General features: G+C 50.2%; 1 protein-coding gene across 3 annotated transcripts in view; it reads left to right on the plus strand.

Annotated features, from left to right (window-relative positions):
* ACTN1 (actinin alpha 1) overlaps positions 1-27127 on the plus strand; it is a 96347-nt gene that overhangs the window by 26541 nt on the left and 42679 nt on the right. For all 3 annotated transcript variants that reach the window (XM_019641351.1, XM_019641352.1, XM_019641353.1), the window contains exon 2: positions 23592-23706. In XM_019641351.1, coding sequence (XP_019496896.1) covers positions 23592-23706 — 115 coding nt within the window. The remainder of the gene's footprint in view (positions 1-23591; positions 23707-27127) is intronic.

Raw genomic sequence — 27127 nt, forward strand, 5'->3', positions numbered from 1 at the left:
AATGTGAAATAGTATCATCCACTGGCAACTTAGCAGATTCCTCAGTAGCTACCCAGGCTAGGCGAGTCCTAAGGAGCATGGGCTCCGGCTGACCCGTGTCGAGGGGAGAAGTGGTCAATAAGTGGAACCTGTGTCTGAGAAGATTTTGCCTAGACCTGGCTCCTGACCTCAATCCCCAAGTTGCTGTCTGTCTGGAAGGCTCATCAGAAAAACCAGTGTGTTTGGTAAAATTGAAGGGAAGTGGGAGAAGTCATAAACGAGAACCTGCAGTCTCCGTGCCCGGCTTTCACTTCCCCCGCATCGCTTCTCTCAGCCAATCATTTCATGGTTCAGGTGATGCTGTCCTCTACCCCCACCTTCAGGAGGAAGCCTCCAGGGTGGGAGAGACCACTTCCTGTGCTGGCTGGACCCTTACTGAACTCTTGACCAGGATGCTGGTTCTGGGCTGAGGGTTGCTGGCATCCCCAACCCACATTGTTACTTCTGTCACTGGGCAGCTCCACTGTCACCTAAGCAGTTAATGCCTGATTGAATTTCACAGATGCTGGGATGGGAAGAAGAAGTTGGACTGTTTATGAAATGACATGACCTCAAATAGGGACTGAGGCCTCAATCCCTAGGAACTCTAGAGGCCAACTAAAGATTTCTTAGGTGGCTTCAAAAGCCAAAATGGGTGACTACATTGGGAGTGCTTGGTGCTGTGCACACAGTAGTGACACATCTGGATGTTTGTGTCATTTTCACTATGTAGGAGGTGGTGCACAGAAGGCTCCTTTCTCCTGCAGCGCTGGCCCTCCCATGGAGTTGGGTGAGATTTGGGCAGGGCTGCAGCTGGAGGCCCACAGGTGTTTCTTGGTGGAGGAAGAGATGATACTTAAATGACAGCATATTGGAGTTATCCAAACCCCTACCCACGTGTGGAACTCTCAGGCTCCCTTGGAGGTACACCTAAAGGATGCCTGCCTTTCCTAGCGCTGAGTGTCCTGTGGCCAGCCCATCTGACATGGTTTGCCACAGTTTTCCAGTGTTCAGGGGCTGTGGATGATCAGAGCTTTGGAGCCATGGAATTCATCAGAGAGAATCTTGGTGTTGGGACATTTCCTTGAGGGCAGTGAAGAAGGAAGCCACTGGAATGTCTCAGCTGCTGTTTGGGCTGTTTGGGTAAATAGCTCCCTGTTGGCTCCAGCTTGTGGCCATGTGGATGGGCTGGGATTGATTTGTTCTGTCTGCTTTGTGAGATACTCGACCCTCTTTGCTGCTCCCCACCCGGAAAACCACAATGAACTTTCAAGGCTGGTCCAATTAAGACTCATGGTAATTGAGAAGGAGAGAGGCACTCCCCCTCGGGAGACAATGATTTGTGCCTTGCTTTGTGAAGGAGAGGTTCCTTTGCTATGAGGAATAGATGCAGGTGGCAATTAAGGGCCTCCTGTCTATACCTTATTAAATGATCACCTGCTGCAGGTGACCACAACTTCCCTGTAGGTATTCTGGTTCACATGGGCATGTCCACCCTCTACCACCCAAGTGGAGAATTTTACTCCGAGGCCATATTCCCTAAAGGTTGGCCCATCTAGGGTTTATGTAAAAACTGTAGCCTTCTGGGCCTTGCCCAGACCTGATGAACCAAATGCTCTGGGTTCAGAGCCCAGGAAACTGCATTTCTAGCAAGCTCCCTCTAGATAACGCTAGAGACCTCAGTGAAGGATTCCCTAGGGAATATTGTTGCTTCAGTCTGAATGGTAGTTCAGCTAAACAAACTCAACTCCTTCACGCTTATTCATTCTTCCTCCAGGATGTTCCATGTAGACTCACACCATAAATTCATCAGCCCCCGAAAATGTGAACCAAGTATCTACGCTGGACCCCAAGCCCCCACTACATAGACAGAAAGGAAAGAAAGGAAAGAAAAATCTATTCTTGCTCCCCTGACTGTAAATCGTATTTGGCTTTGGAGCCGGTGGGCCAGTGGACTATCTGCGAGGCTGCTTTAAAGCAGTGTTGCACTGATGTTACACTTACTCAGCCTGGGCATTCTCAGGGGCCATCTGGATCAGACAGGCAGCCCACCCTGCCCACCAATCCCTCAGCCTGCTCAGTGGGCCCTCCCTGCCACCCAGCACAAACATGGATGTCCTGCAGTGACTTACCAGCTCTGTTGTTTGGCTTCCTGTGGAGAGCAGGGCTTTCATCATTCTGTATCCTGCCTCGCCTTGCTCTCTTCCCTGTCCCACCTTAGTGACCTCTGATCCTGTACTCTTAGTTGAGCCAAATGCTGACTGTGGGCTGTTGTCTGGGTTCTAGCTTTCATACAGACAGTGAGACAACAATGGGTTGGCTCTAAAATGGGTGAACGCCTGATACTCGGTCATTTCAGCCTGGGGGTCTGCCAGCAGCAGTGTGTTTTGCTGACACAGACTCAAACTGCCCCCTGGAGACAGAGGCCCAGGCAACAGGCAGTTCCCTAATGACTCCATACCTCCAGCGTCATTTTGTGGGATCTAGGTCAAGAAATCCTCTGGTTGCCTGTCTGCCCAGTGGGAGTTTCTCAGGGGGGGAGATATGACACCATGGGGGCCTCGGTGTAGAAGGGGATGAGGGGCCTCAAATGGTGGGGCATTGAGATCAGGGGAGCCACATGTGCACTGACGTCAGAGTGGACCAGGCTTACGGGATTGGTATAGAGCGGGTGGGACTTGGAGCTAAGATTAAAGACAAAGGATCCCCAGAGTGCGTAACCTGGAGACCCAGAGAAGATGAAATCTTCCAGTCAATACAACTTAACCGATAAACAATTTTAAAAAGGAATAAAGAATTCCTAGCAGGGCAAGGGTCTAGTTGAGCAAGTGGATATGCTGGTTTCTGAAGTGCAGCCTGTGGGTTATTGTCACGGCTCGTTTATGTAGCAGAAGCTATGAAAATGTCCATACCCTTTGGCCTGGTTTGTGTCCTAAGGAAATTGTCGAACTGAAACCAAGAAATGCTTAAGAATAGTGTCTGTGCAATCGATAAGAGCAAAACTTGGGGGAACGTTTGCATCTCTAACTAACATTAGGGGAGGAATTTAACAAACCATCCTGATACGTGATAGTAGTGGAACATTTTTTTCAGTCTTTAAATGACATTTAGGAAGATTATACAGGAATAAAATATTCACTAGACTGGTGAAAGTAGAACACTGTATAGTGTGTGCATTATAATCGGTTGCAACTGTAAAACGAGTGTAAACAGGAAGATAATATGCAAACATGACAATGGCTGTGTTAAGGTTGTAAGATTAAATACTTTTTAAGAAAAAAAAATAGTATTTAAATTTTATAGCAAGTCAGGGAATTTCTATCTGAAGCACCATCTCTCTCCAAATATTTTCCTGCTGTCACCACGCCTGTCCTTTTGCTTGAGTAATGGCCACTCCGTGAGATTTCACCGTCTGTCCTGAGCTGCTCAGTGTGTGCTGTGCACTGTGAGGCCCTGCGGCGTGCACAGAGTGGGTAAGATGTGGTCCCCTGAGCTTACGGGCATGGGGAAGACAAGATGTGTCTGTGCGGGGCAATCTGATTCATGCTGGGTACTGAGGTGCGGCCCTGGCATGGGTGGGGGCATGGGAAGGTGATGGGGAGAGGTGGGTAGATCGTCTGGGCCTTGAGCAGGGTTGGAAGGATCCACAGGTTCCAGAAGAGCTTTCAGGACAGGGGAGCAACCAGCCTGGCAGCTGGGAAGCCTGCAAAGCTCAGCGTACTCCAGTTCCCTTAAGATGGGTTCTGTCCAGATCATCATAGCTTTGAATCAGATCAGTTAAATGAGATGCCTGTTATTCACCCCATTTTCTAGAGACTGGAAAATCAAGTCCAGGAAAGAAACTCTTTCAGGAATCTCCAGGGTTCCTCTGGGACAGGGGTGGTGCACAGCCCTGCTCCCTGTGGCTTGGTTGCCTTCCGTTTGCGAGCCCTCCCCTCACCCTCCCAGGGGCCAATCCCCAGGTGCTGGAACCACCCCTGTGGTCCCTTTTTGGGCTGCTGGTGGAGGATCAGTGTTCTTTTTCGAGTGACCTTCCCTTGTAAATCTGTCCCTGGCCCTCGTGGGTACCAGGCGCTCCTGGGGGGCCGCCCCATCCACAAATGCCATTTGGTGACTTTGACATTTTGTTTAAGTGGGGATGTGATTGAGAGTGTGTGAGGGCGAGAACTGGAGGTGCTGGCTCTTTAAGGCTTGGCCTTCAAGTGAATTCTGGCAGAGGAGACACTGAATGTTTAATTTTAGGGCCAGGAGTGGGGGGGGGGAAAGTCCCTCCAACATCTGGTTTGTGTTAAGTCCTTCCCTTCAGAAAAGGGCTGTGTTTATGGTTCAAATGTGGCAGGGATGGGGCTGGAGGGGCGCCGCTTTCCCCTACTAGGCAGTGATGTACAGGGAATGCCCGAAGCTTCCTTCTGCTCCTTCAACCCCATCCCAAGCTGAATGGTTCCAACTCTGAGAAAAGTGTGACATCCATTTTATCCCTGAAGTTAAAGCAGATGTTTGCCTTCACACGGCCTCCAGCAGCTGGGCCTTGCCAGGCTGAGCTCCATTCCGGAGCCGCAGGACTCCCTGAGTCGACTGTCTGTCAGCTGGGCTTGTCTGACGCCACAGGGTCCTGGATGGCAGGCCTCCCCACCATGATCCTGGGGTTGAGGGCTTGTGTCCCAGTGATGTCCAGGCTGTCAGAGCTAGAAGGCCCTGCAGAGACCAGACCCAGTCCCCTCTTGACAGATAAGGACCTGAGGCCCAGAGGGCTGGAGAAGCTCGTCCAAGGTCACGCAACAAATCAGCAGCAGATTCAGGATACAAACTACACTTTCCTGACTCTCAGTTGGGTTTGGTGCTCTTTTCAGGGCCCCATATGGCTTCCCCTCTGCCTGCTGTTTGTATTTCTCTTCCAGGCTCTGCTCCCTCAAAGGGCTGGCCTGGGAGACAGGGGGTGGGGTGGCAGGCCTTGAAGTTTGGTGGCAATGTTCATGAGGCCATGAATGCTTCACAGTCTGGGCTGACTCACTGCTGTTTCCCTGCATAGTCCCTGGCATAGAGTAAAGGCTAGAAAACACTGAATGAGTGAATGACTTGGCCTGAGGGTGGGGGTGCTGGTGTTCCAGTTAGAAGCATTGTGTTTCCCTCTGAGTCTCTGTACCAAAACTGTCTGTTCCAAAGCCATGCCCTGTCATCTCCAGCCCTTCCTCGGTTCTGGCACATCACCTAACTCCTACAGAAGCCTGGAAATTTATAGCTGAAAGGAGCCTTCGGTAACAAAGGTCCCATCCCCTTCAAGTTACAGATAAGGAAACTGAGGCAAGACCACAGAGCTAGCCCGTGGGGACATAGGACCAGAGCCCAAGTCTGTATCTCTCCTGGTGTGTTCATGGTGGAAATGGAGGGTAGAAAGAGGAAAGGCCCATCTTGTCCTTTGTGCCTCCCGCATCCTGTGTCTTCCTCAGTCAGGCAAGCTGTTTTCTCTGCCTTTGTCTCCACTCTAGCTTCCTCTCCCCCTGCAGTGGAGGATGGTGGGGTGCTTTTACCAGAGCCGTCTAGGGGTAAAGGCTGGACATGTAGGGATTGGGCCAAGTCATTCCCTTGTGCCTTCCTAGAAAGGGAAATAGGACAGGCTGGCTCATTTCCTTCCGGGGAAACCAAAGCTGGAGTCATCCTGCAATAAGAGTCTCGGAAGGGGCCCTCCAGTCACCCATTGCCTCTGGCTCTGGGGGGGCACTTCCCTTGAGCCATTTTCACTGAGGGTGTTAGGCCAGGGGAGGCCCTGTGCTATAGCTGGCCCCACCCCAAGTCTGTCTTTACTGCTTTGGGCTGGTGCTAGTGGCAAGGTGTCAGGTGATAGCACTGCCCAATTCTATACCAGGAGTTCTTAAATACCCTCATGAGTCATGATGTGAACCATTTTTGGTTCATACTTAGGTCTTCCATGTTCTTTTTTTTGTTTTATTATGAAAGTATGACACGCTCATGATAAAAAAAAATACACATTTTCCCACAGGTAACATGGTTATGTTTATATAGTTCATCTATATATTTTTATGGTAAAACATACATAACATAAAATTTACCATTTTAACCATTTTTAAGTGTATGGTTCACTGGCGTTAAGTCCATTTACATTGTTGTGCAACCATCACCACCATCATCTCCAGAACCATTTTTTTTTTTAATTTTAGGTAGTTGGTTGTTGTTTTTTTAAATTTATTGGGGTTGCATCGGTTACAAAAATTATATAGGTTTCAAGTGTACATTTCTATAATACATCATCTATATGTTGTATTGTATGTTCAGAACTCTTTTCATCATGCAAAACTGAAACTGTACCCATTAAACAACTCCCCGTTCCCTTCTCCCCCAGCCCCTGACTGCCATCATACTACTTACCTTCTTCTCTGTGAATTTGACTGCTTTAGGTACCTCATTAAAGTAATATCATACAATATTTGTCCTTTCGTGACTGGCTTTTTTCACTTAGCATAATGTTCAGGCTTCATCCATGCTATAGCATGTGTGAGAATTGCTTTCCTTTTTTTTTTTTTTTTTAAGCTGAGCCATCCTGCCACCTGTTGGCAGCTCAGTGGCAGCTCAGCTCGGGCCAGGAATCGAACCGCTGTTGCTCAGAGCTTTCACTTTTGAGCGAGCTCTTAAACAACTGAACCACTCGGCAGGCCCTCTTTCTTTTTAAGACGGAATAATATTCATTGTATGGGTAGACCATGTTTTGTTTATCCATTCATCTGGTGATGAACATTTGGATCGGTTCCACTTTTTGGCTATTGTGCATATTGCTGCTATGAACATGGGTGAACAAATATCTGTTCGAGTCCTTGCTTTCAATTCTTTTCCATTTATACCCAGAAGCAGCATTGCTCTATTTTATGTATTTACTGATTTTACCTCAGGCACTTGGAGCCCCCAAAGCAGGGGATAGGTCAGCAGAGGGCTCTGGACACCATCCTTCCTTCCTCTTGCCCCAGGGCTGGGTCCCTGGCTCGCTGAGCCTGCCACAGTAGCCGCAGGCAGAGGTGGGTGGGCTGGCCAGCTGGGTTGCCGCGGGCGTGCTGTGTCCAGTATTTGGCTGCAGCACAGCTCTGGGGAAGTCTGGAACAGCTGAGCTAATGAGAAGCTCTGGCATCTTTTGATGGAGAAACCTTTTGGGGCCAGGTCCCTGCCCTTCTCCTGCTGCAAACCCTGGGAAGGGGGCTACAGCTTCCTGGGCACCCTGGGGAGGAGCCAGGGACCCCAGAGCCAGCTGGCCCGACTCTCCCCATTGGCATATTTTCCCCCCCAGTTCTTCCTGTCCCCGGCTGTTTCTCTCCTAGCAGCTCTCCCGGAGGGTTAGTGTGTGACAGATTTTTGGCCTGTGAGTTACAGATACTAATGCAAAATTAGCTTCCTTTGGAGAACAGGACCTTCTCTCTGATTCCTGCTCTCACCAAGTCTGCTGTACCCAAAGTCGACCGCTGTCTCAAGCTGAGCCCCCAAATATGGCTGTACCCCAGAGCCCTGTGCAGAACAAACTGGTTTTTGCCTGCTGGCTGGGGTGGACCTCCATCGTGAGCTGTGTCCCTGGCCCCCTGCAGGGACCTTACATTGTTCCCTGTTGGGTGCTCAGTCTGTGCCTCACTGGCAAGGTGTGCAGTTACCTGTGAGCTCGATTGTGGCTCCTTGAGAGCAGGGCATGTCTTGTTCTGGTAGTGGCTGGTCTTATACCCTGTACTTAGCAGATGCTCAGTGAGAGAGGGAGAGAAAGCAGTGAACATAAACTGGGATTTGAATATATACAAATACCGAATCATTCCGTTGTACACCTGAAACAAATATAATATGGCAATTATACCTCAATTAAAAAAACCAATTTGGGATCTGGTGTGAGGGAACTCTTGGTTTTTGGTTTGGAGCCTTGTCTTTGCCAGCTGGGTTATAATCCTCTAGGGCAGCAGTTCTCAACCTGTGGGTCTCGACCCCTTTGGGGGTCGAACGACCCTTTCACAGGGGTCGCCGGGTACTCGTATGTGGGCGTATCTGCATGTGGGCCTGGAGACGGATAGAGGAGCGGTGGTGTCTCGGTTCCTAAGACCATCGAAAATATGTGTTTTCCGATGGTCTTAGGCGACCGCTGTGAAAGGTTGATTCGACCCCCAAAGGGGTCGCGACCCACAGGTTGAGAACCGCTGCTCTAGGGCCTCAGTGTTTCCATCGCTCAAATGGGGATCAAAATCGACTTCTTAAACTTATTGTGAAGTGTAAGTGTGATAATAAGAGTAATGTGCTTAGTAAATAAGTGTCACTAAGTGTCAGTTGTTGTCATTGTTGTGCCCTCTAAGTGGGAGAGGAGACACTAGCCACCAGGCTGGGCAAGGGCTCTGCAAGAAGGTGAGGCTTTGGGACCACCATGGCGCTTTCTCTCTACCTCTCAGGTGTCTTGTCCCAGGCCGAGATCCTTGTGGAGAGGCTGGGTGACAGGAGGAAGGGGCTGGATGCTGCTGCTGTCTGGCTGGGTGGCAGCAGCTTCCTCTGCAGAAGGAAATTGCTTCCTCTCCAGGGAGATGGGAGTTGCTGGACTCCGCCCTGGGGCCAGCTGCTGCTCTCTAAGGAAGGGTTCTATGTTGCGGGGAAGCAGGAGTCCGGGGTACCTGGGACTTCATTCCAGGTGCAATGTGTTCTCATAGCCCAGCACTGTCCCCTACCAAGCCCTCTTGGAAGCCCTCACTCCAGCACCAGGTGTTCTGGCTCAGAACTTTCCCTTGCCCTGGGAAATGACTATTTCTTAGGTGGGTCCTAGCAGCCTTTCTAGATGGCAGGTGCCAGGGTCTCTGTCTCCCTCATATTTGGGGACAGAAAACAGCAGCCTCCATCTCCAGGTATCAGAGTGCCCCTTTCTCCCGCAGGATAGGATGATTAGAACCATCCATGCCTGGCTCATATCCAGGCTCAGGGGAGGGGAGGGGAGGGGAGGGGAGGGTAGTCCTGCTTGGAGTTGCCTTCTCCTTTCTGTCTCTCTGCAGGACAGCCCATCTTGCAGAGGCTGCAGGTTGTTGGAAAGAGCCTGGCATTGGCTCCTGCAGTCCTGGGGTAGAGGGACGCTATGCCAGCTTGCTAGCTGTGCCCCATTCTGAGCCTGTTTCTTCATCTATAAAAAGAAGACAGTCTATCTTATCTTGCAGGGTTGTTGCCAGGACTAAATGAGATAGATGATGGACATAAACCACTCAGGTTGGCACCCTACACCTGGTGGGCTCCCTGAGTGGGGCAGGTGTTGTTATGTTGTGTGTGTGCACAAGGCCAAGGAACACTCTTAGCAAACCCTCTTTCCCTTCTCCAAACAGAAGGTGAGGTGATCAAGACTTCCTGTACATTTCTGGGACTCAGAGTTGCCCAAACTTGCCTGATCATAGGATTCACTTAGAGTACTTGTTACTTGTTAAAATACCAGTTGGGCCCCTCCCCAGAGCAGAACCAGAATGGCAGTTGTTGGGGTGGGATCTGTATTTTCAACCTGTTGTTAAATAGGCCGATTTGGGAAGTGTCGCTTCCCTTAGATTTCTCTCCCAGTGGTTGTATCATTTGATCTTAACAAGAGTCCATTGAGGCTGATGTGAGGCAGGGTACGGCCCCACATAAAGTGGGACCCTTCAGAGGTGAGACTATGATGCTTTAAGGAACAGACCTGAGGCCCTTAGCTTCCTGGTGGTGGAATCAGAATTAGAATTCAGATCTCCCAGTACTGTGTGTCCATTATGCTTGCAAATATTCTACTGGAGTATGGGAAAGATGGGGGATGGAGAGAGATGGGACAACAGGAAGGAGGTGAGTACCAAGGCTGCGGTGGTGGCATAGAGGGAAGAATTGTGCCCATCTGCTGCCCATTGCAGGAGGCCTGCAGACTAGGAAGCCGTAGGGAACAGGTGCTGGGATGTCGGGGTGGAGCCCTGACCCCTGGTGGATCAGGGTGGATCAGAGTCCTGGTGGACACTTCCCCAGGTGTGCCTTCTAAAAACCAGGGCCCAGGTTAGCACGGCAAGTCTTGGGTTTCTTTTCAGAGCCACTGGGCAGTGGGTGTCAGCATGTAAGGAGGTTGGGGAGGTGGGATGGGCCAGGTGGACAGGGCAGTTGGTGGCGTCCCGAAGTCCTTTGGATAGGCAGCGGCCACTTCTCCCTCCATCCCCCTTTTATGGTTAGAAGTACAGGCAGGGCTGGTTCCTTTGCTCAGACAGTGCAAGGTAGAGGCGGAAGTGAGGCATAGGTATTGTAGGGTCAGCCGGCCATGCCACTGCCTTGCTCGCTTTCTTATTCCCAAGGTCAGCCTGGTCCATTAAGAGAAAACCCTTTAGGTCTTCTGTACACCACCACCCTTTCCAGTCTCCCCTAAGAGGCTCTTAGTGGTGATTTCAACCTGATTTTCTACCCGTTTTGGTGGAGAGGCTTGGGGAGGTGGGAGGGAGGCACTGGGATTGCTCCATTAGGGCCTTCCAAGGCCAAGGTTGTCTGCCCTATCTTTACCTGTGGAGCTTCAGGAGCTGCCTCTGCTGGACCCCACCCCCAGAAGGTGATCTGACTGGGCTGGGGTGAAGTGCGCTGGTGGGCAGTGATAGGAAGGAGCCCACTTCTGGGATGGTGCGCATGACCTGCTTTTGGGCCCTTGGGAGGGTCAGCAGAGAGGAGGGCGTAAGGAGGTTCAGGCTGACCAAGTCTGTGGTTAGAGCATGGGTTCTGGCTCTTCCATCTACTGTATATGTGACCTTGAGTAACTTTGTGAGTTTCTCTGTGTCTCAGTTTTCTCATCTGTAGAATGGAATTAATGGTAGTCCCTACATCATAGGGTGGTTGGGAGAATTAGTTGGTCTCTGAAGTCCTTCTGCTCTGACCTTCAAATTAGATTGTCAGGCTGAGAACTGTGAACCTTCTTTGGTAACCGTGGTGAGTTGCTATAGGATTCTGGGGGAGTGTGGGGTGGAAAGCTGTCAGTGGATGACACCTTCACCCCTTCATTCATCGGTTGGCTCAGGTCCAAAATCTGGGTGTGGCCTCTGAGCCCTCCCTGTCCCCTGAGTATCTCTTGTGCCCACCCGCTTCTCTGTCCCCACCACCAGCAACAACCTGGTCTAAGCCACCTTGCTCTCTTGCCTAGACCTTTGCATGGTCTCCTAACTGGCTTCTGCGCCATTCTTGTCACCTCTGATCTGTGACCTCTTCGCACTGTAATTAGGAGTCTCTTTCCAAGATGCAGGTGTAATTATGTGTAAACCAACATCGGATTCCTGCACCCACCAACCCTCAGCTGAAATCACACAAAACCTCTTTGGTGGCTTCCGTTGTTCTCAGGAGAAACATCGTGCAGGAGCCAGCCCCATGCCCCTGTGGCCTGCTGACCTCCTGCCTCTGCCACCCCTCTCTCTGCCTGCACCAGCCCCAGGGGCCATTTTTCAGTAGTTGGAGCAGGCCACCATCCCTGCTCCCTGGGGCCTTTGATCTTTTGTTTCCTCTGCTTGGGTGGCACCACCCTCTGACCATTCCTGACCCCACACATGTGCACAGGGTGACTGTGTGTCTCAGTTTGCACCTGTTTTCTGATGTAATTATTAATAGTACCTTCTGTTATTTTCAAGTGCCCTGATTTGGATGATAAAGTATATGGTCCCCTTCACGTTTATAATCTTTTCATCGGATTAAAAGCCCTCAGCTTTAAAAATTCCCCTACCTCCTCAGGGCTGTGGGGACACACACACACACACACACACCCTGGACCTGGTTACGGCCCTGTTTTAGTCTCATGCCTTCTGGAACGTTTCCTGTTTGCATTTAAATTCCGTTTGCAAATATATATTCATGTATATGAGTCATCCCTGTCAGACTAAAGGCTCCTTGACTTAGGGACTGTGTCTTTATTTGACCACCGCGTGACCCCAAGTTCGACACAGTCAGTGCTCAGTCAGTATTGGATGAATGAACGAACGAACGAATGAATGAATCTGGCTCCAGCTCACTGGCAAGGGGGAGCCTGGAGCCTGGGTGAGTCAGAAACATCTGCAGTGGCCGGCTGTGAGGAAAGCTGCTGACATCGGGCCAATCCAGGCCCAAACAAGCCGGTTGCCCATACTCCGGCATCCACCCCCCCCCCCCCCCCAGCTTGGCTGCCCCTTTAATTATACGTGGTCTTTTTCAATGGGTTTTGTGTTCAGGAAGCCAGAAGAGACAAGAGTGCAAACTCTCTTTCGACCTAAGGAGACTGAGAACTTAGAAGAAAAACCTGCCCGGCCCATTTTGCATCCCTAGGGAGCCACAAGGTCCAGGACCTTCTCCTGTGGCTGCATGTGAGCGCCGGGGGTGGTTCTCAGCCCAGTGTCCTGGGCTGCCCCTTAGCTACCCTCCCCGGTCCAGGCCCAGGGACTGCCTGCCCAGGGGCGGCTGCACAGGCCCCCTGTGTGGCTCTGCGGTATGGTGGGCAGAGCTGGATGGTTGGGGTGGGTTGTGCTGGCTCATTCCTTGTTTGTTCCCCGGCCTGAGTGAAGCTGGAAGGCTTGCCTAGAAGAGCTTCAGCCCTCAGGATAGTAGGAAGGGCTTAGGCTTTGGCGTCCTATGCCCAGTTCAAATCTCAGCTCTGTCTCTCAGAGCTGTGTGACTGGGAAGGTTGCTTAATGCCTCTGACCCTCAGTCTCCCCCTCTAACATAGGATGGTTGCGTGGGTTTACTGAGATGGCGCGTGCCTCACCAAGTGGTAGTAGGCAACGTCTTTGAGCAACTCCGGGATCTTATTCCTTTTCTCTTTCCCTTCCCTCGGCTTCCAGAGGTCCACAGCCTTCAGTGTCCCCTGCCTTGAAATTGACGACATACCACTCTACTTCCCTCTGGAAGGAGGTTGGGGCGAGGCTGTGGCCCCCTCTCCTACTGTGCAGTTTCCGAGGTTAAGCCCAGTGCTGGGGGAAAGGGCGGATGTGGATCTCTGAACTTCGAGGGTGGCTGTGAATACACCCACCCACAGACGAAGCCCCATGTCCTGCCCACCCTAGCCGAGGAGGAGTGTCCCGGCCAGATCTGCCTGGAGCTGCATTTCTTCCCACCTTTCCGCAAATGCGGGAGCTTTCACAGATGCTTTCCTGTTCCTCAACCTCCTGCTCCCTGCTGCTGTTCCCCCTGTCGCCGCCCTGCCCCTCAACCTGGGCTGGCCACACTGAGGTGTTGGCTGGCTGCCCGGCCCCTGTGCTGGGCGACAGACACTCCAGAATGCTGACAGGTCTTGTGTATGAGCTGGGAGGGCAGTGATGGCCGTCGGCCTGGACCTGGGTGGGGTTTTCCATGGCCCACAGGTTCCCCGTGTCTCCTTAATAAAGGGGTTTTGGGGTTTCTGTGCTGCTTTATAATGTGCTGATCTGTGTTCGTGTTTTGGAAGAAGAAACTTTGTTTTCCTGGACCTCAGGTGAAGAAAAGGGACTTAATTAGGCCCCCTCAGTTCATGGCCCACTGTCCTCACAGGTATTTTAATTCTTGAGTCCCCATCATATCAAGTATTGTGTTAACTGAATTCTTACTACCACCCTAGGAGGGGGGGGGTGCATTTTATCATTCCCATTTTACAGATGAGACTGTCGAGGCTTCAAGCTGTAAAGTTGAGGGTCACATCTCAACTGCATGGAGAAGTCAAGTTAGGCGCTCGAATCAGCCAGACCACAGATCCCATCTTTTATGCATATCAGGCTGAGCCAAATCCTTGTCATCTGGGGAAGTTCTCTGTAGAATTGAGTGGCCATAGTGCTCAGCATCTGTGCCAGGAAAACCAAATGACCTCATTTTGGGGTGGCTTTTCCTTCTTTGGGGAAGGAATGCGTGGGCCATTCCTGTGAGCTGTGGCCCTCGAGACCTGTGTGCTGATGTCAGACTTGCAGGGGGCTGGAGTCAGGCTCCAGACATGGGGGAGGCGTTTGTAGGGAGGACCATACTTGGGGACAGCAGCAGGGAGCAGGCTGTACTCACACGGGCCTCCAGAGGGGTGCCACTCTGCTGCAGGGTTGTGTGAAGTGTGCCAGGGAGGAGCCAAGTGGACTTTGATGGTTAAACAGATGCCCTGGGGCTTGACCTGCTCTTCAGAGTAATCGCTCCCTCTCCTCTGGAGGCAGCGACAAGGCCAGTGGCACCTCAAGCTCACGGTTCAGGCCTGGCTCAGGTGTTACATATGGCCGAAGATGAGGCCCGACACACCCACCTTGGCGTCTCATCTCAGCTTGCTTACAGTCCACTGTTCAGTAGCTGAGTAGCTCAGTTACTTTAGTACATGGAATGGGCAAGGGTCCAAGCCTACCTTTGAGACCAGTATCTGGCCAGTGGACCAAACAAATGGGTACCAAAAAACCCCCACAACCAACCCTTCATAACAGGCTTAGTGGGGTCCTGGAATATTTTAGTTTTTTTTAAAAAATAACTATTGAGATTTAATTCATATACCATGCAATTCACCCATGTAAAGTGTACAATTTAATGGGTTTCAATATAGTCACAGATTATGCAACCATAACTGCAGTCAATTTTAGATCATTTTCATCACCTCAAAAAGAAACCCCATACCCATTAGCTGTCACCTCCCATACGTCCCCTGCCCCAGTCCTAAGCTACCACTACTTGACTTTCTGTCTCTGTAGCTACATTTTTGTTTTTTTTAAAATATTGAATGAGCACTTAATCTGTGTCTGGCACTGGGCTAAGGCCTTTGAGTTAGCCCACACAACCCTCCCTCACAGCAACTGCACAGAATAGACGCTTATTTTTGGCTTTGTCTTACTGATGTCGAAACCGAGGCTCAGTGAGCCTGGGATCACAAAGGCTATAGGTGACGGAGCCTGTGATGGCTGGACCTTTGCTGAAGGGCTCTTTGGTCCCTGGGAGAGGCCAGGCTGTGCATGGTGGCAGATTGGTGGGGGTAGCTGACTCTCACTGGCCAGGAGCTAAGTGGACATGGACAGCCCTCGTTTCTTCAGGGGCTCACACACCACCTGACTTTTAAAACCACTCTGAGTCCTCTGAGGAGCCCACAGGTACCGCCTACACTGGCAGGACGGTGCCGAGCTACCGAGGCAGCAGCCTGCCTTCTGAGGGCCTGCTTGGGAAGGGGTGGTGCCTAGGCCTCATGCAAAGCTGGGAGCCCTCTTCCCCTGGGCACGTTCATTAGGCCAAGCCGCCTCCCAGATTGAGCCATTGGGACCACTGCTCCTTGGCCTTGGCTACTCTCTGGGCATCTGGTGCTGTGTCTTCTGAAATGCGCTGCAGGTGGACATTAACCAGGAAATGCACAGGCCCCTGTTCCTCTCCCAGCACCCTAGCTGGGAGGCTGGTCTCAGGGTTTTCTCATCAGAAGGAAAAAAATAACAGGACTTCTTTCTTTCCAACCTGTAGAGCTCTATGAATGATTAACTTTCATTAGAAAGAGAATGGGAAGTGAGGGCAGGATGCCAGCGGGCATTAATTGGGCTCCCACTCTGTCCTGGGCATCTTGCTGGATGTTTTGCATCCGTCATGCCCTCATCTTGACAACCACCCTACAAAGTAGTGATAGTCTGTATCCCCACTTAACAGACGAAGCAACTGAGGCCCAGACATGTTAATTAAGGCCACACAGCCAGTGAATGACAGAGGCTGGCTGGGTTAACATTTTTTAAGCATCTGTTGTGGACACAGCACCAGACTGTCCAAGTACATAAGATCTAATTTGGTCCTCTCTAATGCTATGCTGTTGTAGGTGGTGTTATGCCCATTTCACAGATGGGCATTCTGAGGCTGAGATTAAGAATTCTGTCCAAAGAGACAGCTAATGAGGGTGGAGGCAGGGACTGAAGTCCCATCTCTGTCTGGTTCCAAAGTCCAATGCCTTTCGGGTGCCTCCAGTTGCCTATACTCTGAATTTCTAAGACCCCAGCATTCACACGGCTTGGGGGCAAGCTGTTAGAGAGATGCTTTTTCTGAGCAGAGGAAACTGCCTGGTGGTTCTCAATTTTTTCAGCAACCACTCCCAGGTGGGTGAAAAGTAAATAGATCTGGGTGGGGATGTCTTGAGAACTCTGCTTTTCATCTGTGAGTGAACCAGCTGACAGCTTGCTTTGAAAGGCTGGCAGCCAGCCCCTGATAAGTTAACCAGATACTCCTGTTTACGTTACCAGAACACCGGGCATCTGAGATCACTTCTGGCTGTTCTTTGCTTAGACAAACCACCCGGTGCCCACGCCCTGGCCACACTGGCTGCATGTGGGGGTCAGAGGGACTGCAGGGTGGCCCAAGGGAGAAAGAACGCTCCCTGGCTGCCCCCCCCTGGTTGCCCCACAGTGATCTCCCTGCCACAGATGCTGCAGAGAACTCAGCCTTGCACACTTGCTAGCCCGGCCCTCTCCAGGGACCCTGGCCTGATGCTCCCACACCCGGCCAACAGCGGCAGAGGAGGGGAAGGCTCTGACTGGCAGCCAGGGCAGAGCACCCAGCAGGAGGGGATGGGGGAAGCTGACTTTTGACTTGATGAGCCTAGACCAGGGTCCTGGTTGCTCCACTCCAGGGAGGGGAAGACCATGCTATGAGAAGTCAGCTTTTATGGGAAGCCTTGTACCACCTTTAAGAGGCTTAGAACCTTATATTTGGCTTTTCTGGGGCGACTTGGCCAGGGGGTACGGCCCCTCATCTTCCCTCACCGTTAACAGTTTGCTGTCTAACTGCTGGGGTGGGCATACATGTGTGTGCATGAATGTGGCTTATCCTCAGGGCCCGGTTGCTAATTCTGACTTTCATTATAATGTTTTACACTGATAAGGCACTTTAAAGTTTTTCAGAACCCTTTCTCTATGTAATATCTTATTTAATTCTCTCACTAATTCTTTTAAGGTGAGATAACTTATTCCCTTTTTATCTTTTTCTTGTTCTTTTTTATTTTGGAAACATCTGTTTTTTTCCCTACTGATAATACAGGAACACTGACTCCCTCTCCCCCCGCAAAAAATTCCCAGAGAAATGGGAATTCCCCTCTGTCTCATCCCAGAGGTCTGGCTTAACCAGAAAAATATACACACTTCCTGATGGACTTTTCTTACATTTGCGTAGCTTTTTTTTTTTTTTTAAAGGTAATGACTCCACATGGTGTAATATAAAATTCAAAAGAAACAAAAGGGGATTCTGTGAAAAGCCAGTGTCCCTCCTTCCTCTGTCATGAACGTCCTGCTCCCCTCCCTGGAGACAGCCAGGTTCCGGGTCCTCCTATGTTCTTCCAGGGTTATTGTGGCAAAGAGCTTTTTAGGGCCCATCCAGTAAATTAATAACAGGTGTCTGGTTGTGAGAGGGGGGTGCTGGCAGTTGTAGGGCTGAAACACTAATCATGCTTTGAGCCCATTGAGATGAAACTGTCCCTGTGGAATTGATTGGCCTCTTTGACATGGAGAGCCCACCAATCAGAATCAGCCCTGCCCAGGAAGGAAGGATCTTCCCTGGGTGCTCTATTTGGTTGTTTCTTTTTAATTAGGTGCATTGTGATGGGGAAAGTTGCTGGATTCCAGCCTCTAAGGGACCTGTTTGGGGTTACATAGCTGGAAGGGTGACTTAACTGAGGTCACACGCATGCCTGGCTGAGCCAGGGCAGGGCCCAGGTTCCCTGACCCCTTGTCCCCTGGAGTGGCTGGTGCTGGTGTCCAGTGTCTCGATCCCAGCGGAGCAGGAGGATAGGATGTGCCCAGGAGGGGTGTGGTCAGCACATGAGCCTGGGGCCTGGTGGCTGGGTGGGGTGGCACTGCTGTTCCACTACCACCCCTGTCTCATTTGGCTGCAGGTGGCTTATCTTGTTTACTCTGCTGCAAATACAGTACAATAGAGAAAGCACCTTTGTCAGTGGAGACTTCTCTGGTTAGGTGTGCGTGCGCAGCCTGGATTGTGAGTCATCATCAAAAAGGAGAGCACTTGCAAGGACAAGGGTCAGGAGTAGATTGTTAACCAGCCTCATTTGCAGATGCCAGGGCAAGGAAAGCTGAAAAAAGCTGTCGTCACTTCCATGAGTGGGGCACGCGCACTGTTTGTATTTGGATGTGCTTCGTTTCAGTCGGTTTCTCATATGTGTGGTTGCTCTCATAGTTTTAAACCCACAGTACATACAGTTGTGTGTCCTGCTTTTTTGTTAATTACATATAAACCTTTTTTCCATAATAATATATAACTTCAGAACCCATCATTGCGGCCACGGAATGTTCCATTAAGTGGATGAACCGTATTTATTTAACTAATACTTTATTAATATAATACAGGGCTATTTCTGATTTTTTTTTTTTCCCTCTCAAGCAGAGCTGGCAAGAACGTTTTCATGCTCACAGCCTTTTCTTTATTTAGCACTATTTACTCAGAATAGCATCCCAGCTTTGGGCTGAGGGTTTATGCCCATTTTTAGTTCCTTTGGTGAGTTGCTTTCCACAGGAGTAGTACCACATCAGCCTGCCCGCTGTGACATGTGGGCTGTGTCACACTGTACCTACCCTACAATGGGAATTAACGAAAAGTTGTTGGTGCATATGTAATAAGTGAAAATTGGTGCCTTTGTTTTAATTCACAGAGCATGGTGGTGTGCGTGCACAAGTGTGTGGCACATGGATTTGCCGTCCCTGGTGACAAGTATAGGTTCTTGATCAGGCCCAAATGAGGGGAGCCCCCACCATCCGTCCCAGGAAGTCCCTGCAGCTTTTGCTACCAGATTCCCAGATGGCTGGTGCCAGGCTTGGTCTTCGGGCGTGTTAACGGTGCTGGCACAGCTGTCTTGCGGAGTGCTTGTTTTCACACATCATGCATTCCAGTGTGTATAACTTTTTTTGTTAGAAGACTTAGAAAGAGTTCATGTTTCCCACTGTAGACCCTATGAGTCTTAATTCAAATTTAGCCTACTGACATCTTTTGGGGAGCTTGTGGGATATCTTATTTTTAAATTGTACCAGCAAACTCTAGGAGATTCACATAAAAGTCCAGATTTCAGGCCTCCTCTTCATTGGTGGTTTGGCAACCGAGTGCCCATTTTGCCATGCGGAGCCAAGGAGAGGCTACTCCCTTCCCCCTCACACCCTGCCCTGGTACCGAGGCTGCATTTCAGTTGTCATTTATCAGCTCGTGCACTTGCAACCATTTTCTCCTGAGTGAAAAAAACAAAGAATAGCCCGAGAAAGCCACTGTTTCAAGAAACATGCACGGGCATACATGGAGTTCAAGGCTAACACATTCTTTCTTACACTTGCCGCTTTTGCTCATTTATTAAACCTCTTTGTGCCTTAGTTTCCTCATCTGTAAAATGGGGAGAATAATAGCACCTGTCTCATAGTGTCGTGAAGATTAAATGAGTCAAAGGGGGTAAGACACTCAGAAGAGGGCCTAACACATAGTAAATGCTCAATAGATGTTAGCTGCTCTTATTATCATTATTATTACTGCTGTTATTTCTGGCATATGTGTTTGCCTGCTCTAGACTAGGTTCTCAACTGGGGGGAGTTTTTGGTTGTCACAACTTGAGATGGGGGGATGTTATGGCATCTAGTGGGTAGGGCCCAGGGTTGCTGCTAAACATCCTATGATGCATAGGACAGCCTCCCCTACCAAACAAGTAACCAACCCAAAATATCAGTGGTACTGAGGCTGAGCAACCCTGCTCAGATATTTAAGTGTGTGGCTCTTGGTGTGAATGAACTCTTCAAACACATCTCTAAACCAACTTTTTCAGGGTTGCCTTGGGCTCTCGAATTATCAGAATTACTTAGCTCAGCCCCCCCATCCCCACCCCCCACCGTGGGGAGGCTTGAATCCTTTCCCAGCACCCTCACCGAGCACATGCTTTTGGCAAAGTAATACACTGTACATCAAACTTTTGGTCTGTTCTTTATTACCTTAAACTCTAGTCTCCTTGCCACTTCCTGTCCTTCATCCTAATAATAGCTACCATTTATTGAGCATTATATGTGGGTGATTGTGCTTAGCGCTTGCGGTGTGTTGCATTGTTCTTTACCATCCTTTGAAGCAGGTTCTATTATTACACCCATTTTGCAGATGTGTGGAGATTGAGGGTTAAAGAACCCAAGTTACTTGCTCAGGGTCACTCAAGGGTAGAGCTGGGCCTGGCTGCAGGTCAGCTTTGCTCTAGAATCCACATTCCTCACCACTGGTGTGTGCTTCCTGCCTTGTTCTGCCTGGGAATGTGCCCAAGAAAAAGCTATTGGCTTTTCCTCCTTGCAGGACCCCTGGGCACTGCTAAGGGACAGGTGCCCTTCTCTGTCAAGCTTCAAGACCAAGGCCTGCCCTGTGCCCGAGGAGAGTCTGGGCAGCCTGCGTGGAAGCCGTGTTGCTGACACAGTCCTCTCCCTTCTTTGTGTCGCATTAGCCTCCTCTGCAGGGGGTCCACAGGGCTACTGTCAAAATCCCAGGCTTTCTGCACCCCCGGCCACAATTTTAGCCCTCTCCCATAACACGTCAGCACCAGTTCAAAAAAAAAGTTTTTTCTCAGACACACAGGCGAGATTGCTTGCAGGGGTGGAACCCAGGGCAGAGTTTGGTGATCTGGGAGCACAGAGGGGCGAGTCCTCTGAGATCTATCCATTGGGAGGTTTCAGGGGAGCTAGTTTTTCTCCTCCTCTTACATTTATTGACCACTTTCTAAGTGTCACGCACTTCGTAAATATTTCTAGTTAGTTCTCCTGGCTTTTACAAAGTGCTATCAGTATCTCTATTTACTGTTTAGGAAACTGAGGCTTAGGAAGGTTAATCTGAAGGTCACGCAGCTGGGAAATAGCGGACCTGAGCGTTGAACCCAGATCCGGTGCACCCAGAAGTGCGTGTTCTTAATCACTGAGTTGCTTTCACCATTTCCTCCTTAGGCCTGAGCTTCGAGATAGGTGCTGCTTGTTGGGGGAACTTTCCTATTTGAGAGGTGCTCAGAGGCCCCTTTAAGGCCGTCACCTGTGGGAGCTGGGGATGGGATTTTGGGATTTTAACAAAGCACAGTCCCTGAGGCCTTAGAACCAGGGTTTGTGTGGGAGACCTGAGCAAACACGGGTGCGGTTCTGTCCCCCAGGGCTCTGAGTCCGGCTTCCCCAGGAAATGGGGCTGGTGGCTTTCAACAGTACTTTTCCTCTTGCAAAGCAGTATCTTTTTACAAAAGCGGCCTCTTCTCCTTCCTGGCACCCCAACCCCCCTCCACAACTGGGTGGTAAACAGTGAGGTTCCGCAGTCCCCAACTGTGGGGGTGCAGGCGATTCCCAGCATGACCCTGGCCACACTGGACCTGAGACTAGCCCTTTGAGTTCCTGGGGCAATCCTTGACCCCTCGAGTCCCCGGGCAGGGGCTGAGTGTGGGCCTGGAAGGGAGGTGAGAGCAACGTGCTATGGTGACGCAAGATGAAAAGAGCCCCCCTTTCCCCCAAGAATGTACAGTGTGATGACACCTGGCAGAAGTGTGTATATGGACAGATGACAGCTGGGAGAGAATATGGAACCACAAAAAAATAAATTATATTTATTTTAAATATTTAGACACTCTTTAATATTTTTTTTTGTAACAACAAAAGTTACAACAAAATGAAAATAAAAGTCAAATGTACCCTCTCCTCTCTTGCCAGGTTTGCGATGCCAGCACTCTAGGACAGGTACCCAGCAGACTTTCTTTCTTGCCCTGATGCACTCCCTTTCCTCTGAGCTGTCTTCTGCTTCCCGAGGGTCCCTGAGAGCTCTCTCTGACCCCCCTGCCCTTATACCATTCAGCATCACCCGCATGTACAGTTGGATCTTCCAGGACCCTCCCTTCTTTGCATGGGTTCCTTATTTGCTCTTTAACCAGTTGCCCAATTTTTATATCCACTAGTGTTCATGGCTCAGGGCAGGGTGGTTTGTTGGGTTTTTTTGCTGTTCACTTCTGTGTCCCTAACTCTGTGTCCTGGGAATCTAGGGAGAACATTGAGTCCATCCCAGTCTGGAGTTGTGGAGCTGACAAGTGGCCAGGCAAGGACCATGCAGTGGGATACGGGCAATTATGGAGTGGGTGCAGGATGCTGTGGCTCTGCGCCCCAACCCAGACATGGAGGGTGGCTGTCAGGAAGGCTTCCTGGAGGAGGTGATATATCTTTGCCCAGTCTTGGAAGATGAGTGTGAGTGAGCCAAGTGTGAATACAGAGGATATTCCAAGCTGAGGAATCAGTATATGTCTCCTGCCCACCCCCAATCTCTGTGCCAGCCTTCCCAAAACTTTGAGACAGCACTCACACCCCTCTTCTCTGTCATGGAAATGGGCTGGCCTACCAAGTAGAGATGTGTTTGTAGAGACAGAGATGTATCCTGTGTTGGTAAGTTCCTAATGAGACATGATTTAAAGATGAGGCCCAAAATGAGGGATGTCATGATGCTGCCCCTTTCTCCCCACCTGCACGGGCTGACACCTTCCCTTCTTGCGCACAGGCTCTTCAGTTCTTGCTCGTAAACCTACACAGCCATTTCTTTTCCCAAGTAATCACTGGTGTGGGGTTCCTCCCTTCTCCTGCCCATACATTGCCACTTCGCTCTGGAGTTCCCCAGGGCAGGAGGAAGTGGTGGTAGGGGTCATGAGTCTGGTGACCTTTTTGAGGAGGAAGGGTATTTTTAGGTTGGATGCTACTGTTATGATGAATAATGCACCACTCGCCACTGCAACTCCAAGGGCAGGTGGGCGGATTGCTGACTGGTCCTGCTGTCGGGGACTGAACATTGGCTCTTATGCCCCATGTAGTTGAGTGCCATTGGTGCCGAGAAGTCTGGAGTTGCCAAGCAATGGATTGGATCTGACGCAGGAGAGCACTTCTCTCCGTGTCCCATGGCATGGGACAGCTGGAGAGAGACGCTTGTCCAAGCTCTATAGACAGGCATGCGAAATTTAAGCGCACGCTTTGTTTCTCATGTTTGTTGAGTCATCCTGTTCCTTGGTTGAGCCACCAGGGGGTGCTGTTGGCACAGGACAGCTTGGTTGGTAGCCCGCCTGCTCATCTGCTTAATATAGAAAAAGCTTGGATGTGGCCGCTCTTCTCCCACAGAGTAGAATATTCCAATGTTGATGGTTTTTCATTAGTCTGCTCACATTCGCCTTCTGGAATTCTTCCTCATACTTTTGCAGCTTAGGGTGCCTCTATCCCCACCCCAAACACACACAGACACGCACATTGGAGGGCTTACCTTTTTCACGCCTTGTCCTGACACGGGGCCTCTGAACTATGTCCGTAACAAAACTGGTCACTCCCTTCCCTTAGCTAGATGCGAAGTAGGCAAGGATTTAATAAACTGTTTACCCTTAAGGTGTTAGTGAAGACTGAAATTAAGCCTTATAGCCTAAGGGAAATTGCTGGCACTTCTAAGTGTGTGTGGGGATGTTTCTGGAAGATTGGGCGCGTAGAACGTTAAAGGAGGGTGCAGCTTCATTCATGCCGCTGGTGTTACCCGTGCTTTATACAGAACTACTGGGAAGATGGTGTGAGGCAGGCGGGTCTCAGGACCCACTGAGGCCCCTGTGAGGTTCTCAGGGACCATGTGACTTGTGGGGAGCCTGACCGCTTGCTCTCCTCTCCTTCGCCTAGACATTCACAGCATGGTGCAACTCCCACCTCCGCAAGGCGGGGACGCAGATCGAGAACATCGAGGAGGACTTCCGGGATGGCCTGAAGCTCATGCTGCTGCTGGAGGTCATCTCAGGTGAGCTGGGCCGCTGGCCTTGGGCGTGCCAGGTAGGGGGGGCCACCCTGGCCCAGGATAAGGGGCTGCCTGCTGGGTTCTGCCACTTGGGGAATGCTGCTCTCTCGCCGGTCATGGCTACCTTTGGGTCTCTTGAAAGAAGTTGGGGGTGACATATATGAATTCAGACGAGGAGACTGGGTTTGGTCCTGGCTCTGCTGCCTACCATCCTTGTGTCCTTGGACAAGTCCCTGCCTTTCTGCCTCAGTATCCTCATTTGCCAAAAGAGGGGGTTTGAAGGCTAGTCTACCAGGTCCTTCTCCAAAATGCTAGGATTCTGTGGTCAAGAATGCAACCATGGAACCATCTTAAAATCTTGGCTTCACTACTTCTTATCTGCCTATGTTCACATGATCCCAGTCCCTTATCCATCCCCCAGCTTGGAATTTAGATTCCTGGATATCTGAAGGGACAGCTGCCTGAATGCACACTCAGCTTTCCTAAAAACACCTTTCTTCCAGCACCCATTAAAGGTTTGTAGTCCTCAGTATTCTAGCCTTGGCTTAGACCCTGGGCAATCGAATCCCCTCTCTTCACTTTACCTTCCACCTTGATGCCAGGGAGCCCCAGACCTAGTCTCAGTCCAGCCTTCTACCTCGAGCCCCTCTTAAATGCTGGACCACACTGAGCAACTCCACCTAAATATCTCCCAGCGTCCACTCAGTATGTCCAAAACTGTGCTTACCACTCACAGCCCCAGCAAACCTCTTTTTCTTCCTGTAGTCTTCATCTTACTCCCCTAAACCTAAGTTAGGAATCATAGACAGCCCTGCCTCTGCTCTTCTTTTCAACTTGGCATTCACGTTTTGTATATTCTATCTTTTCCTATTATCCTTTTGCTACCGTGGCTATCGTGGTGGTGTTAGTGTGGGTCCATGTTAATTGTCACCTAGTTGATGCCACAGAGGCCTTAGACCACCTCCCGGCTGCTCCTTTCCCGCTGCAGTCCATCATCCACACTGCAGCCAGAGGGTCCATGCACCGGCCCAAATATGGTTGCACGGTTCCCTGCTTGAAACCCTTCGGCGCCTCCCCAGGGCCCTGCGTCTACAGCCCACATTCCTTAGCATAGCTTGCAGGATCCTTTGTGAGCTGGCACCTGCTTTGTTTTCAACTATGTATCCCCCAAAGGGCCTCGAACCTTAGGCCCTCTGTCCTGCTGGAGACATGCAGTTCGCCCAGATGACATGCTCTCAGCGCTTCATGCTTTTGTATAAGCTCTAACTGTCTTTTTCTTTTTAACCCCAATACTTTTGTCTGTTTCCCTTTCAGGTGAAATCTGTGTTTGTGTGGGGGGTTGGATTTGTATGTGTTTGTGGCAGGTGGTAAAATATGCATAACATACTATTTTTAAATGTATAGTTCCGTGGCATTAAGCGCATTCACATGGTTGTGCAACCATCACCACCATCCACCTCCAGAACTTTTTCATCTTCCCAAACCGACACTCCACACTCATTAAACACTAACTCCTCATTCCTCCCTTCCCCCAGCCCCTGACAACCACCGTTCTACTTTCTGCGTTGATGAATGTGAGCACTCTAGAAACATCATATAAGGGGAATCATACAGTGTTTATCCTTTTGTGACTGGCTTATCTCACTTAGCATAATGTCTTCCAGTTTCATCCATGTTGTAACGTGTACCAGAATTTCTTTTTTGAGGCCGAGTAATATTCCATTGTATGTACATGCCGCATTTTGTTCATTCATCATGGATTAGCACTTGGGGTGCTTCCCCCTCTTGGCTATTGTAGATAATGCTGCTGTGAACATGGCTGTACAAATATCTGTTTGAGTTTCTGCTTTCAGTTCTTTTGGGTCATATTTCGAAGTGGAATTGCTGGATCATATGGTAATTCCATGTTTAAGTTTTTTAGGAACTGCCGTATTGTTTTCCTCTAACTGCCTTTTAGAGTGTCCTTCCCAAATGCCTCCCCCAACATTTCTTCATTTAAACAAAGAAACAAACCTGGCATTGTTCTTTTTTATTCTTCAAAACTCAGCTCAGGCGTTTCCTTCAGGAAGGCTTCTCTGAACCCCCTAATTCTGAGAAACTGCCCTCCTCTGGGCTCCAATAACACCCCATTAATTCCTCTACCGTGTCACTTACACGTGGTTTAATCAGTTTGGCCCATTTCTTTTCTTCCCTACTCCATGCGGAGGTCCTTTCAGCAGGGACGGTCTCTTCTCTGTGTCCCAAGTGCTTGGAACTGTCCTTGCCACGTAGGTGACCCTAAGCAAAAACTGGAGTGACGGACTGCCCTACCTGGGCTTTTCTGCATAACTAGCAGCACGTTCCCACTGACCAACCGGCTTGCGCCCAAGGGGGCACCTGTGCACGTCTGTGAAGTGGGCTCATCTCTTTCCTAGGACTAGGGGAGATCAAGTTACTGAGACGTTGACTTTTCCTCCTTGAACATCTCTGGAGATGGGTACGATGACAGGGGAAGGAAGGGGATGCAGCCTGTAGGGGTCCTCAAAGTATGGTCCCTGGACCACCCACACCAGAATCAGAGACCCCACTCCAGACCTTCTAAATCAGAAATGTAGGTGGCATGGAAAGGGGGCTGGACATCTGAAGGTAGCAGGTTCTCTAGGTGGTCTTGTGTGGGCTGAAGTTTGAAAACCGCTGGCCTTGCTGCTTCCACTGTCCTTGTGGAGAAGTCCCATTCCAGTCAACGTGCGTGGCGGGTGGGCCAGCTGGGAGCGTAGACTCAGCAGGACCTGTGGACAGGGGCATTAGTGGGAGTAGCCTTGGTGGGCATAGGAGGGGACACACATGGCACTGTCTCCATCCATCCTATGGAAGGGAGCCCCTGCAGCATCTCATCTGCTCAGGATGGTGGGGTGCCTTGCAGGAGAGGCAAGGCAGCAGCCACAGCCTTGGGAAAGCCAGAAGTGGAAAGTCTTGATTTAATAATAAAACCCCAGCTGTTCCTCCCTGGGAGCTGCCAGCCAGGCCAAATTGCATCTCTGGCAGGAAGTCTGTTCTCTAAAAGCTGGAGGACTGGAGGCCCCTTGAACCCTGTCAGCCAGACCTGATGTTCCTGGGGGAGGGGGCCTGGGCCAGTCTAGAGACCATGGCAGGTGCAAGAGTCCTGAGTTTCAGGCTCCAGGATGGTGGTTCTCAGCCTTTCGGGATCCCTGAGCTCTTAGAGACTCTAAAAGCCATGCTTTCCTTCCCCAAGTGTGTTGCACATAAAATTTTTTCAAATCATTTCAGGAGTTTCTGGACGCCTTTGTACTGAGATAAAAATATATTCTTTTTTTTTTTAAGATTTTTATTGGGGAATTGGGGGATGGGAACAGCGCTGGGGAATTGGGGGAAAGGGAACAGACAAGTTGCTGTTGTTTTGTTCTTCAGTCTAGTTGTGGAGGAC

Source organism: Hipposideros armiger, unplaced genomic scaffold (assembly GCF_001890085.2).
Source record: "Hipposideros armiger isolate ML-2016 unplaced genomic scaffold, ASM189008v1 scaffold_59, whole genome shotgun sequence".
Lineage (NCBI taxonomy): Eukaryota > Metazoa > Chordata > Mammalia > Chiroptera > Hipposideridae > Hipposideros > Hipposideros armiger.